This window comes from Pinus tabuliformis, chromosome 6 (genome assembly GCF_031772625.1).
Source record: "Pinus tabuliformis cultivar Carrire ecotype Pingquan chromosome 6, CPIR1, whole genome shotgun sequence".
In the NCBI taxonomy this organism is placed as follows: Eukaryota; Viridiplantae; Streptophyta; class Pinopsida; order Pinales; family Pinaceae; genus Pinus; species Pinus tabuliformis.
Genome location: NC_142292.1, coordinates 954,444,099 through 954,459,372, shown reverse-complemented (window position 1 = coordinate 954,459,372; position 15,274 = coordinate 954,444,099). Strand labels below are relative to the sequence as shown.

The window sequence follows — 15,274 nt, the reverse complement described above, 5'->3', positions numbered from 1 at the left end:
CAGTTAGAAAAGGATGCAATCAACGGATTATTCTGTTAGCAACAACATAAAACATTTTCTAGTACAGGAGGCAACTTAATACTAATTGATAAATATCACACGCTGACGGAGCTAATATCCACCTGCGACTGAATCATTGACAGCAGTGTATCCACTAAAGGACTGCCAATAGTGAGCTCATTATTATCTAGCTTTGCAATTAATTTTGTAAATACGTGTCATGAAACTTCAAGATCCTTCCACTGGATTATTTCCAATGAGAATATAGGATGAATAATTTACCGACATAGTTTCCATCACATGCCATTCACTGAGGCCACCATGTAACAATTGCAAAGACATGACAAGAAAGTTAAATATAGTTTTGCTTTAACAAAAAGCATAGCTAAATAAATTGCCCGTAATTTGTTGTAGTCACATAAGCTTTCTATAGGATATGCACTGGATAAAATATGTCTAACAGTACTGCTTTGAGGAAACAGAGTATAAATTATCTCACCAAAGGCTTCTACACTGAACATTAAAATTGAAAAGAAACATCCAACAGGATGTTCATCAAAACAAAATAATATCTCTGCTGATAGACAACTGAGCAATTCTAATATGGTTCAATATGGAATTGCCTCCACAACATCATTGTTTTGAGCTCTCCAAAATATATAATAATTTTGGAAGAATATTCATACTGTTAAACTAACGATTAAGCATCCCACACTACATCCCTTCACTTGCAGAACCTAGAGGCAAAACAGTAGATCAATATCGAAGTAATAATCACATTTAGAAACGTACTCTTACTTCAACTTGCATTCAAACATCTATAGAATTTTAAAAAGTTAATAATTGGTCAAAGGACAGATAACTGCAAAGCAAACAAACTATTGCAAAAGGTGAAAGTTTAGAGTTAATGCATACCGTCCCTAGTCCAAGGATATCATGGAACTAGAATCTGGCAGTTCACAAACATTAAAAGGTAAAATGCAACATGCATAATATATTTCAATCAACGTTACCATAAACACCATGTCGAAACAGTGAAGTTCAGCCTGTTAATACTTCATGCAAGATCCGTCATGGAGAAAGGTAAATCAAAGTTGAAATAACGCATCCAATTAAACACAATAATGGCCATAGATTAATTCTAAACCTTGTTAGAATTAGATGTTAAATCAGAATCGCATGTTTATTAATTTCACACTGTTCACATGAATATGCTATTAGACGAGATATTTAAAATACTCAATTGTCCATGTTTACAATAAAAAAAAGGAGCAAACCCCATTATTTAGTAAAATATGGAAGGGACGTCAACTTTTCATCACACCCAAAATAAAAATTATACACTAGCATCCCCCCTTAAGCTTGACATAGAGGAGAGGAAGGGACATTAATAATATTCCAACTTAACTAGCATAGATTTCAACTCCAGATCTACCAAGCACTGACAGGTATCAAATTTCTCAAGATGCAAACCTCTTTTTGAGTGCAAAACATGAGAAAAGGTCTACAACTCATGATATTTGACTTCTCTGGACACTTGATAGATTCAAAGTTAATATGGATCTATGTTGGTTCTTTACAATAATAATTATATTATGGATATTTGACTTCTCTGGACACTTGATAGATTCAAAGTTAATATGGATCTATGTTGGTTCTTTACAATAATAATTATATTATGTATAAATTTTACATCTCTATATACAGAAATATTCTTATTTTTAATTATATTAAAACCCTCATAATACATACAATTACATACATATGTGTATGGTTTTTTTCTTTGACATTTTTTTAATTTTTTCTATTATATTTTTTAATGTGATATATATATATATATATATATATATATATATATATATATATATGTTTACTAACTAAATTTAAACAAGAAAATCTGAAATATCATGGTCACAAATATCAATCATCAATATTTTAATTTATATGATAAGATTGATTTATACTTTATAGTTACTATATATATATTATATACATTTCACATATTCTATTAAAACCCTCATAATACATATTAACTGCTTACTTAGATAACAGTACCGCATTTTTCTTGGACATCTTTTATAGTTTTTTTATTTTAAATATATTTATATATATATATATATATATATATATATATATATATATATATATATATATATATATATCACACCTAGAAAAAGAGTTTAATGTAAGTATTAAGTCTTTATATTGTTATTAATTAAATTTAAACATAAGTTATCAAATAGCATGGTTACATATATGAATCATCATTATTTAAATTTATTTTAATGTGGCAGGCATATTATGATTTTTTCCGAGAAAGAGAAAATAAAAAATAAAATAAAATAAAATTTGTAATTTTATTAATAAAAACAAAATTGCAATATAACAATTTAATTGAACCAACTTATTATTTTTATTTTACCTTTATTTTTTAACTTTTTAGTACTTTCGTAATTGAATGGACATAATATTTTTTTTACTATTATTTGATCTAATGCTTCACTATCTAACTATCTAATGCTTCACTACAACATCTCCCCCATACTGGGTGTAGAGCACCTCTCTGCGCAATGACAACTTCCTTTATCCCAAGTAGTATATGGAACATTCAAGGCCTTTGTTAAAGATTTTGGGAATATGTCAAAAATACAGTACTTAGTATAACAATGCTCCAAGGCAAAATAAGTCCATATTCGGGATTGTGGGCTCCAAAAAATGTTCACACAAGCTCTTCAAAACATGCGAAGCAAACACAAGCTTAAATGATCATATGCACAAACTCAAACAATCAAAGTCAATCTAAATCTCATAATGGTGGAAAAAATATGTTGAAACTTGAAGTGATTGGACACATATGCTATTGGGGCAAAACTATCAAGGATCTCCGATCAATGAGAACGCTTCAAGGAAGCAATCCGAGAGATCTAACTACACACAAGTGAGTTATAATGATTCAGATACCACATAACAAGATGGTTTTCCCATCATAAATGCATCTTCCATCATGCAAAAAGGGATGCCATCAAAAAATATGACAAGAAGGCACCACTACTACAGTTGATCAATCATTAGAAAGCACAATGAGAATTGTATAGTTTTAAAATTGTCAAAACTCATCAATAAGATGTCTTCAAGCAAGAGCTCAAATATCACCATGATGAATCACCAATTCAACCACAATTACCTCGAGACTTGTGTGGTTGGGTAGATTGATCTTGAGATTCCTTTCTTAATTCGTTGCCTGAGAGACTTATGAGATTGGTCGAGAAGGTTGAGTGTTGATTTCACTTCCTTAAGTCGTTGACAAAGAGACCTATGAGCTTGGTCGGGAAGGTTGAGGGTTGACTCATCTCTTTTAGTTCATAGGGTTTGACAAGGATACCAATGGGATGGTCGAAGAGATGGACAGTGATTACTCTCTTAAGTCATGTTGACTCGGAGACCATTGCATACGGTGAGAGAGTATGGCCTCATGAACATTGTTGATTGATCCCATGATCAATAGGGCACTAATCATTGTAGCCATAGGGTTGTGGCTTGTGGGATGAGTTTGAGGCTATGTATCTTACCTTATGATGAGACTGATGATTTTTTCCTTAGGTTGTGGCTGAGAGACCTATGGATTGGTCAAGGAGATTGATCTTGATAGAGAGAGAGAGAGTTGTACTTGTGATCTCTCCCTTAGGTTGTGGCTAAGGGACCTACGAATTGGTCAGGGAGATTGATCTTGAGAAAGATGAAAAGTACCTCTCTAGCCAAGAGGGAGTGTTGAAAAATGGTAGCTTCAATTAGTTTTTTCGTTGACAAAATAATGGAGAAAATATTAATTTTTGTTGTTGACCAAGTCAACCTTATTTTGCTAAAGTCAGCCCCTCCTAGAACATGTCGGCCTACCCAAAAGACACATCTATTCGCATGGGAAAACAACTATAATAGAGCCTATTTGCTCTCCTCCAACACACACTTTGGATCACCTATCTTTGAGGCTTATTCAAATGTCTGAGGCTAAGTTAGTGCAGGTCTAAGGCAGATGTATCTCTGTGGAACAACGAAGTTCTGAGGCTAATATGTGGTCTATGATATGCAATCTCTTATGCCACTATCTTCTATGATATACGAGCTTCTGTGTCACTATTAGATGTGAGCTTCTATGTCACTATCTTCTATGATATATGAGCTTCTGTGGCATTCTTTTTGTGGCTCATGCAAGCGTCTATGACACTGTTATCTGTGGCTTCACGTGTTTTCTAAGGTTGAGGAATAGGCCAAATTTCGGCCCTCTTAGAGACTTGCGAAAACCTAGTTACAGATCTCTACATGGTCAGAATTAATGAAATTCTTGTGGGACAGAATTGGAGGACTTGACATTAACAAGCTATCATGATGGTCAGTTTTGTTTATTTGTTTTTGTTGAAGAATCTTGTGAATGGCATGTTATTATGGTTGATGTACAAATTGATGAATTGGTAGGGTTTTCCCCTAGTGGGTTTTGCCATGGCCACTAGCCTAATTTCTAGTGTCTCTTGTCTCATTGATTTATTGTGATCTCCACTGCTCTATATTGTTAATGGTTGTAATTCTTCATGTGTGACTACTTGATGATGATTGGAATAATTTAAAAGTATTGAATGCTCTAAAGAAGTTCGTTGTATCATTGGAAGTAGTTACCAAATTTGATAAATTGTTCTAGCCTTGTTTTCTCTAGTGGATACCAATCCAAAAATTTTCCAACTACACTTCTTAGCCATCAATTTGTAATAAGTACAGTGACAATAAGGATGGCAATACCTAATTAAAGAGCAATAATGTCTCTTATCACTACAATTAGGACATTAGTATGGCTTAGATGTGGATAGTAAAGTCTGGTATTTGTTGATTAGAAGGTGCACAATTTGGTTCTTATCGATCCATAAAAGGAGTAGGTTATACAAATTTTGATACTTGCAAATCCATTGCAGATGAAACAAGAAGTCTTGCATCCAACAATTTGGCCTCAATATATCCATTGCTCTTATTAGTCTCATCTCAAACTCAATGGAAGTAACAAAGCCCAATGCATGAATCTCAAGTCAACCACCTATATAACCCATTTGATGAAGCAACTTAGAACCAAAACATTCAATATTTTTCTCAAAATCAATAACAGATAGGTTATGAGTTGTAACGTCCTCTATGAATTGAGGACAAATGGGACGAAATAGCCTATCCATCCCTGTAGGCTATAGTCCTCTATAAAGGGGAAAATCCCCCAAAACCCCTAATTGTTGGGGCAACTAGGCAAAGAACCCCAAAATGGGGGTTTGGAGTAAAGATAAATTAACCTTTTAAGAAGAGAAAACCCCTCTAGAAAATCTATAAATAGAGAAGCATCAAATTCATTTCGGATCATAAGTGTGATAATCTCATTCTATTTTCGTGACTTCCTTTCTTCACTGGTCTTTTCTTCATTGGCCTTTTCTTCACCTTTCGCTTCTTCTAGTGGTCCTTCCTTGAATTTAGTCATCCATTTATATTGATTAGTATGGTGGCCCTCCTTGATTTTAGTCATCCATTTATATTGGAGTGAGATGCATCAGGAGAAGGCACAGGGGTTGTCTTAATGCAAAAGGGTCACCCTATTGCATTTGAAAGTTAGACGCTTCAAGACATAAAGAAGCTTTATTCCATATACGACAAGGAGATGTGGTCTATCATGTATGTGTTTGCAAAGTTAAAGCAATATTTGGTAGGAAACAAGTTCGTAGTCAGGACAAACCACAACAACTTGTGTCATTTCCTGGAACAAAGGGACTTGAAAGAGCGGTAGCAGAAATGGGTGAGCAATATTCAAGCTTATGATTTTGATATTGAGCATGTGAGGGAAAGAAGAATGCACTTTCCAGGAAACCAACAACATGTGCCCTCATAGAGCTTACTGAAGATTGGAAAGCTCACCTCCCATTGGAGTATGCCAAGAACCAGTTTGTTTGTGCAATTATTGACTGAATCATCCAAGACGACAGGTACAAACTAGTTGACAGTGTTATTTATTATAAGGATAAAACATACTTGGTTCCTGAGACAGTGCTCAAGGAGAAGATTTTGAAGATCAAACATGACATTCCATCAGTTGTACATCAAGATTTTTTTTAAAACATACCAACAAATTCGGGAACAATTTTCTTGGAAAGGTCTGAAGAAAGATGTGCTTAAATACATCAAGGAATGCATGACATGCCAACAAAATAAGGTCAAGCATACGCTTCCTACAGAACTTCTCCACCCTCAACCTATTCTCGAACAGAAATGGGAAAGCATCTCGATGGACTTCAGTACAGTGTTGCCCAAAGTGCAAGGTAAGGATTGCATTTACACCGTGGTGTAGAAGTTGACCAAATTTGCACATTTCTTTGCAATCTCATCTAATTATTCGACAAAGCAAGTAGCAAAATTGTTTTTCCAAGAAGTGTTCAAACTGCACGGACTTCCAAAGCATATAGTTAGTGATCGTGACAGTAGGTTTATGGGTGCGTTTTGGCAGAAACTCTTCAAGTTGTTGGGGAATAAATTAAGCCCTAGCACTAGCTATCATTCGCAAACAAACAATCAAACAAAAATCATGAATAAGTGGATTGAAGGGTACCTACGCAACTATGTGATGGGTGTACCTTGGAGAGCATTGCTACAACACCACCTACCACTTTTCCAATGTCACCATTCAGAGCTCTATATGGGTATGATGCACCATCCTTTATGGATGGGGTTTTTAGAGACATCAAGGAGGCGCCTATTACTAAGGATTGGATACAAGAAAGTGAGGACATCCTTAGAGTACTCAAGGAAAACATGCAAGTTGCTCATAATCAACAGACGTTGTACGCAGATCAGCATCAACCAGAACACAGCTTTGAGGTAGGAGACCTCGTCTTCTTGAGATTGCAACCCTATCGACAGTCTACCCTTAAGAAGAGTGGTGTTGAAGAACTGGAGCCTAGGTTCTATGGGTGGTACAAATCCTCTGAAATCTTTGCGAAGTGGCGTATGAGTTAGAACTTCCAAGAGACAGTAGAATCCATAATGTATTTCATGCGTCGTGCCTCAGGAAGGTCGTGGTGCAACAAGGCACCGCCTTTGTTGAATTGTCACCTTTAGACGAAGAAGGGCAATTAGAGTTAATTCCAGAGATGATCATGGCAGTGCGGGAAAAGAAGTGCCTCAGGAAGGTCGTGGTGCAGCAAGTCACCACCTTTGTCGAATTGTCGCCCTTAGACGAAGAAAGGCAATTAGAGTTAATTCCAAAGATGATCATGGAAGTGCAGGAAAAGACGTTAAGAGGAAATGTAATTCCAAAATACCTTATCACGCGGAAGAATTTTCTAGTTGAGGAAGCGACATGGGAAGAGGAATGTATTCTACAGCATCTGAATTTGCAATTGCTTGAGGGCAAGCAATTTCAGGCAGGGGGGAGTGTAACATCCTATACGAATTTAGGACAAATGGGACGAAATAGCCTATCCATCCCCATAGTTTATAGTCCTCTCTAAAAGGGGAAAAACCCCCAAAACCCCTACTATTGGGGCAAGTTTTGGGGCAACTAAGCGAAAAAACCCAAAGTAGGGGTTTGGAGTAAATCAGTGTTGCAAGAAACATCCCCCCCCCCCCCCCCGGATCAAAAAACCCCGATCCGCAATCCGTACGAATGCGTGGGGGAAGCACCATTCGAAACACGTTTCGGGCTGATAAACACGCTTCTTGGAAATTTCAGGGAGCATGTGCCTGAAACGCGTTTCGGACGACGCTTCGACTGTACAAAGCGTCAAGCTTCGAGTACGAAGTGTACGAATCGCGAGCTTCCTCCAAGTGTTTTTTTTGTATGAATTTTCGAGGGATTCCAGGATGATGATGATCGTGCTGAGATGCCACCCCCATCTGGGCCCTTGGTTCCTAGGTTCCATGGTTCAACATTAATAGCAGGGGGTTCTTCTTCATCAGTTTCAGTGTCACAACTTCCATAGGCACCATCTTCTTCATTGCCACCACGTGGAGGCCCGCCGCCACATTCTCTTCGTGGTGGAAGGAGGAGAGATTAGTAGATATATTCATAATTTACTACTTTTGTCATAGATTAATCATTAGACTTGTAGGCTTGTGAATTTGAACCTTTTTGGCTTGGTGGTGACCAAGTGACCTATTTTGTAAACATTATTATTTGAATTTTGGACATGACAAATGTTGACGGTTGCTCACTTGCTAGATAAATCATAATATGCTCTATGTTTTATGTTTTATGTTTTATAATATGCTTAAATGTTTTATGTTTTATAATATGCTTAAAAATTTGATGTATGTTTTTAATTGCTAGAATATAGATGGTTGATGCTCGAATAATTAATCATTGATGTACATACTACATACTAGTAACTACAATGGAATCATGGATGCCATATCCATCTTGATTTATGCAAAAGTATGCATGTTTTCATGTCTTCTTCAACTAATTTGGTATTTGGGATGTTTGTTTTGAATATAAATGCAAAAAAAAAAAAATATATATATATATAGCAGACGCTTCACTTCCTAGATTTTTGGAAAATGACACTTCCACGTCCCCGCTTCGTGCAACATTGGAGTAAATATTAATTAATCTTTTAAGAAGAGGAAACCCCTCTAGGAAATCTATAAATAGAGGAGCATCAAATTCATTTGGGATCATCATCAAGTGTGATCATCTCATTCTATTTTTTAGCATTAGCACTGAGGGTTTTAAGACCCCTTCTACCTTGTCAATTTCGATGGTGAAAGATTCCACCCTAATTGACATCCTTAATTTTTCTCTGTTCAACACAAGGGTTTTCACTGGGGCAGCAAATCCTGTGGGTTTGAATTTGGTTAATGAATAAAAGGCTCTTGGAAGTAGCAAGGATTTTTTGTATTGTATTAGAAGGAGAAGCGAATTCCAATTTTGGGCAACTCTTGAAGGAGGAATGCAAATTTGGCTAGGGTTTTTTCTGGCACAAGGTGGTCATCTAAAAAGGCATCAAAACTCGTGGTTGTCTTCTTGTTTTGGCATGAGAATACTTCCTGGAAGGGCACCAAGATTTTCTATTAGTTTGATCTCTAGTTTTGGGCATAGAAATGACTTAGAAGAGGCAGCAAAATTATGTATGGATGTTCATTGTAATTTTGGACAAAAGTTGAAGATAGGGTTCTTGTGTGTACACTGCACGTTGTGACAATCGCAATTCAGAAAGTTGCATGTGAAACGATCTTCTCTAAACCTCAATGACATGTAGCAATGGATTCGGGCTCCTGTAGCAATTTCACTGGCAATTCAATCCTAGGATTAAAGAAAATCTCCTATAATTGATGCGAGTCTCCTAAAGCGAGCCTTTCGGTGATTAAAGTGTGTTACTTTGTGGTTGTTTCGTGGGGTCTTGTAGAAGAGTGACATCAATTAAGTCTCTGCGCAAAAGACAAATCCGGTAGCAAGGTTTTCTATGGCCAAGTGTGTGGCGTAGAAGCATATGAAGAGCATAAGTTTGTGGCGAACCAAGTCGATCTCTTGTTGAAGCAATGCGAATTTTCTGTAGCAGCATAATTGGCATCGAAAGGCCTAATATGTGTCTGCTAAAATAACCAAGACACAAAATTTAAGAACAACGACTCGTGTCAAGAATTATTGTTAGGATATTAAAATATATTTGTCTTTGAATTATATTGAACGGATCTACACTCTGTTATTGTGGGGACAATACACTGTTTTATGTTGTATTATTGCATTGTTGACGAAATAAGTGAATTCATTGTGTCATATTGCTATGTTCATTTTGTCGCTTTATTAAGAAGGTTTGTTCAATCTATTGCATCAATAAGAGGGTTGATTGTAGATTCTATTAATTGCAATGAATTATTGTGTATTAGGAAAAAAAATGGTGAAAACCCTACTACTTTTGTGCAAAAATTGGCCTAGGACATCACATGAGTAGCAAATAATGTAGGGGGGGAAGTAAAATCAAAAGAGGATTGAGTCTCCTGCTGCACTGTGCCTCGTACTCTTAGTGAATTTCTACTTTCCAAACCTGACAAGGATCAAGTTATTCAACTTGAAAATCAATAGATTGCTTCTTTGCATGATACTATTCACAAGAGAATAATATCTTCTCAATAGTTTACCATGCATCCTTAGGAGATTTTTGCATTTGAATATGGAAATGTTACTTCATCTAATGCATGCTCCCTTGTATCTTCAATCTTTCAACAATATTGCCACCCATGCATCTTCAATCTTTAACTGATCTTATCCATAAGGAAGAAGAGCTGGTATGATCAAACTTGAAGTCATCCTCAAGAGCAAGAGACAAGTAAATTGCCCACAAGCTATCCACAAAGCACATCACTAAATATCCACACAAGAAGAGAAAAGAAATCCACTGAAAAACTTCCAAGGAAGTTAAACAAATAATTTAACATGCAACCATATTAATAAAAATGAAACTTTGAATTTTTGAAAATTTAAATTTCAATATCCAGGCAGAGCTCAAGGCCCATCCACTTTGCCTTGAAGTCACCTTTCGGCTAGTCTGTTTCCTCCGCAGAGTTAGATCTCTCTGGGACTCTGTGGTGGGGAGAGATCGTTACCCCTACCTAGCACTTTACTCCTCAAAGGCCCTCGCTTCAGATCAGTCAACAAATCATGCTTGAGGGTGGTTCTCTGAGGCATCCCAACTCCTCGAGTCTATGTCTGTCTCCCCAGAGCGCCTCCCCCGATTCAAATTCTCTCGTGACGCACTAAGCCATCTTTTGTCAACTAAACAGATACTGAATGAGTCCATCAACAAGGATATCTATCAATTATACACTCAGGTCACATGGATTTCACCTCTTATGAGCCTTGGTTCGAATATGTCTTTCTATTTGGAGCATTTCTTAGAGCTACAAGATGGCCTCATCATTTAACCACCTTGCTTACGCCGACATTGGATGCACTCCCTCAAGACACCCCTGGGGCAACTTTGTGTGGGCTCACACCGTCGTAGAGTCAAGACCGACCATCATATTCCTCAGTGAAACAAAAATTGCCAAGTGTAACATCTATAACAGTCAGACACTGAGTTGCACCTCCTCTTCATGTATCCCGTTTATTATGAGAATAGAGGACATTTCCATTGTCTCTATAAGGATTCTAGGGTCTCCCTCTCCACATCTTTACATACAAATCTCAACTCTCGCACGCCCCAACTCACCTTGGGATTTCTACAACTACTGTCTCTTACTTCCAAGTTGTTTCGTTTGATCGAAACAATAAGCAACAAGCATAGTCTCAGTATGCAACACATGGGAGAAGGGTGAGACCTCTGGATTCACCACAACCCCCCTTTACGAGACAGACGGGTATCTTTAGACTTTGAGACTGGCCCGTAGATGTAGTAAAATGCTTCAATCAACATATCCACAAAGACTCAAAGGGAATGGTTCGAAACAAAGACAACGCAGGGCTCCTCCTGCCTACCAGACCTCCTCCCAACCACAACAGAATGGACAGAGGATAATCAGTAGCTTCTTCCTTTTCAGCCTCGGATGATAGCAATAGCCCTTAGTCCTTACTCCCTCCAGGACCATACAATTGGATGTCTCGATGATTCTGGGGGGCCCGAACAAGGAGAGATTGCCTTGCTCGCTTCCCTTGCCATCGACCATCAGATCCAGGAGATGTTGACCTCACTAGTCTCACCTTCAACCCTCATTTACTTCTTTAGAGTTACACACTCGAGCAGCAGACATACTCTGTAATTCTCATTTTTGGTCATTTCATGCAATTTTATACATTCTATAATTGTACCTTTATTTCATTTTAGTCTTAATTTAGTCATATTTTAGTCTTTCTAGCTTTCGAGATAAAATGGAATCGCATTTGCACTCCAAGATATCTTGTATTCACCAAATGTATCTTTTAGTCCCATTGTCCTACTTTTGTGGTCACTCGAGGACATTAATAAAATTATCTTATCTTTTTTAATATCATCATGAATGACTATAAAAGGTTGTTAGAACTGAAAGCCTTTGAAGTCACCTGTCGTATTCCACTCATAATTTCCATTCATCGAGGATTGTAACTCTTTGCCACATAAAAGTGGGAACACTAGCTATAAAATGGCTCTTATGCATTACAGTAGGGCCCTTTTGAAGTGTGGGCTACTGCAAGTTGTCTAGAGAAGACTGTTCAGGCCAGGAACAGCATACACACTACTCTCGGATTGCAACTGAATCGGCATACGTGCCTTCAAGTGAATTTATGTTCAACATACTTATTTTCTGGGTTATATGAAGTTCAGCTAGAAAATATTTCCTGCTAAGATTTACTTCTTTTCATAAAAATTTATGCTTAGTTCTGGCCAAAATCTTTGGCATTTCACTGCTGTAACTATTGGACATCTGCTTGGTGTCAGTACTCTTAAACCTGTTGAATATATTACTGCAGCTACTGCCATGTTAGTTTCAGATTTTGGGTTTGGTGTAGTTTCCAGATTTCAGATCTATTTCCAAGGATTTTCAGATTTTAGTTTTTTTTCTGATTTCAGTTATAAATTATTATAGCAGAATTCCGGATTGGCTCACATCAATGTTATCAGAGCCCCCATTGGTAGCAAACTCATATAGAATTTTCAGTTACAGTTCTGATTATTTACTTATGTTTGCCAATCTTCCATATCTTTTGATGATTCTCTATGACATTATTATGCTAAAACTGCTATTAGCCCACTGTTAGGGCAGTCCTTTGGTCCATAACAGTTTTCGTCTCAAAACAGTGGGGTTCCTAGCAAATTAGGTTCATAACTGAAAATGGAAGGACCTCTCTCAATGTGATCCAACAAGGACAATGGTGAAAGTGAAGATGTACCAACTCTTTCAACATTTTTCCTAATAATTTTATGAGCGTCCACTCCAAGCACGGAACTCTCATCAAAGAGAAGTGTCCATCATCCTGAATAACTGTTGATGTTTTTACACTAACGTCATAAATAATGTGGTTGGGGAGTCTTTAACTCTGACTCAGTTACCATATTAGAAATTAGGAGTGTAATATTAGGATCAAATATTTCATTAACTCAAAACAGCACACACAAATATATCATCAGATAAGATATTCAATATACTCAAGTGTCAATGAATGCAAGACATTTTCGGTCACACCAAGATATACAACTAGAAATTAATATAATAGTAGTAATGACTGGTAGCCAAGCTTATATATTAACAAACTTAATTCTAAATTCAGAGGGTAAACATCACGAGTCAGAAAATTTAATATAATTAAAAATATAAAACAAAAAATAAAAATAAAAAATAAAAAAACTGAAAAGAATAGAATAGAACTAGAGAGGCCATACCATAGGTGGCTGAACATCTTCAATAACTTTCGACGAAATAACTTTGCCTCTATGATGGCCACCACGAGCTGCGGCATGCACCTCAAGCAGTTCAACAATCCAGACACTAGTTTCATTTGAACGCATATTGTAAACAATAATCCTGGCTTGCCTCGGAGGAAGTTGACGAGGAATCACTGGACCACCTTTGGTTTTTGGAAGTAGTGAAGGCTGGAAAGGAGGAAAAAAATATGCATCTGCTAATGCAACAACATGCTTGTCTGGCTCTTTAAGGACCACTTCAATGAATCGCATACCATCCCGCACCTGAAAACAATACAACAATCAATATTTACATAAGAATTCTCAAACTTATAACAATATCAATTTGCATTCCACAAATGCACATGTATAAATCTCTAAATACTCCAAAAGCAATCAAATAAGAGATTTAATACAACCTCAGGAGTAGTCCCTGCTGCTCTGACTGTTGCCACTGCAACAGCAATTTCAGCAGCAGATAATGGATCTAAAGGATGCCTTGGATGAGCTCGCAACATTTGCATCACTGGACCTGCACCACATCATGCAAAATCCTATTATGACAATTCTAAATTGTATCATGAAAACTTAAAAGTTTGTCCCATATCTCAATACATGCAAATAAATATATAAGCAAACCTGAGTAGTTATTTACGGATTTTGGATACCTCTTTAAGACATCTTGGCAAATTTCAAGTAACAAATAGCAAAACAGATACAAGTATTTAATTGAATCTCAATTTTGCTGAGAGGTGGGGATCTGATTAAAAAAAGTGTGACCAGATGGCATAAACATATTAAATGCACTTCCTCTAATAATTTGTGGGAGTCACAATCATTTGGGCAAATACTGAAGACACAGCATCATTACCAAATAACTGTCAATTAAAAATACATTTAACTTTGCTTTGAAAAAAATTAGTAAGAAAACCAGAGTAAAAATGTAAGCAGTTCTAATGAAGATTAAATTTCGTATTGCATAAGCCATGATGTATTAAATGGACACTGAAGAGTTTCGATATATTTAATCAGCACATAGTCAAGGTCTTTATATAGATATAACAAGGTCATTGTATAGATATAAAAGTGACTGTCTGGTGAGTCGATGCCTTAACTGACAAAATAAGTCAGAACCTGGTAAACTTCTTTTACCAAAGACATTAAACAGCCATATCTTTAGTAAATGGTTTAGATCTATATACAATAAAGCATCTACTAGGATTCAATATAGGCCAACTCTTAGGATTCAGCATCGAAGACAGTCTTGTGGAATGCACAATAATTTATTACAAATGCAGCCTACAGAACTCTTGATAAATTCTGAAAAGTGTCATCAGGAAGCCTTCTAAAAAGATTTTAGGGATTCCACAGAATATCCCTGCATTCATAAAGAAAAATGTCCGGGATGGTTGTCCAAGTGAGACCAAATGACAAAGTACGTTAAAAGGACACTTACCAAACCTCCAACACAGACTATACGTCATCCAACAAAACAACAAGAGGAAGACCCAGGAAATCATGGTGTTCCCTAAAATCTTAAAAAAATTGAAATTTTACTGAACACAGTTTATGGAAGGAAAGAAAAAATAAAATCAACCAATCAACAAAGAAGCTTACAAGGCAACCAACCAACATTATCATAAAATAGTTCAGTATTTCACAGTATTAGGAAAATAAATGTTTTCCGACCCCATTTTTATAAACTGAGTTCAATACAGAATTGAAGATAACGGATGTTTTTAAAAGAACTGCAGCATTTTGTAACTATAGAGCAAACAACAAAACAAAACATCCAAACTTTCATCTGAGGTACAATAAACAAATTCATATCCAGCTGACAATCCAACTTTGGTAACTTCATCTGAATCATGTAATGAACTTACGAA

At 36.4% G+C, this 15,274-nt stretch overlaps 1 protein-coding gene across 3 annotated transcripts in view; it reads right to left on the bottom strand.

Moving 5' to 3' along the window:
- The window catches only part of LOC149262116 (Copper amine oxidase family protein), a 118,764-nt gene that overhangs the window by 54,830 nt on the left and 48,660 nt on the right, over positions 1 to 15,274 (bottom strand). For all 3 annotated transcript variants that reach the window (XM_089423395.1, XM_089423381.1, XM_089423384.1), the window contains exons 3-4: positions 13,808 to 13,920; positions 13,368 to 13,673 (exon numbers count right to left, since the gene is read on the bottom strand). In XM_089423395.1, coding sequence (XP_089279521.1) covers positions 13,368 to 13,673; positions 13,808 to 13,920 — 419 coding nt within the window. The remainder of the gene's footprint in view (positions 1 to 13,367; positions 13,674 to 13,807; positions 13,921 to 15,274) is intronic.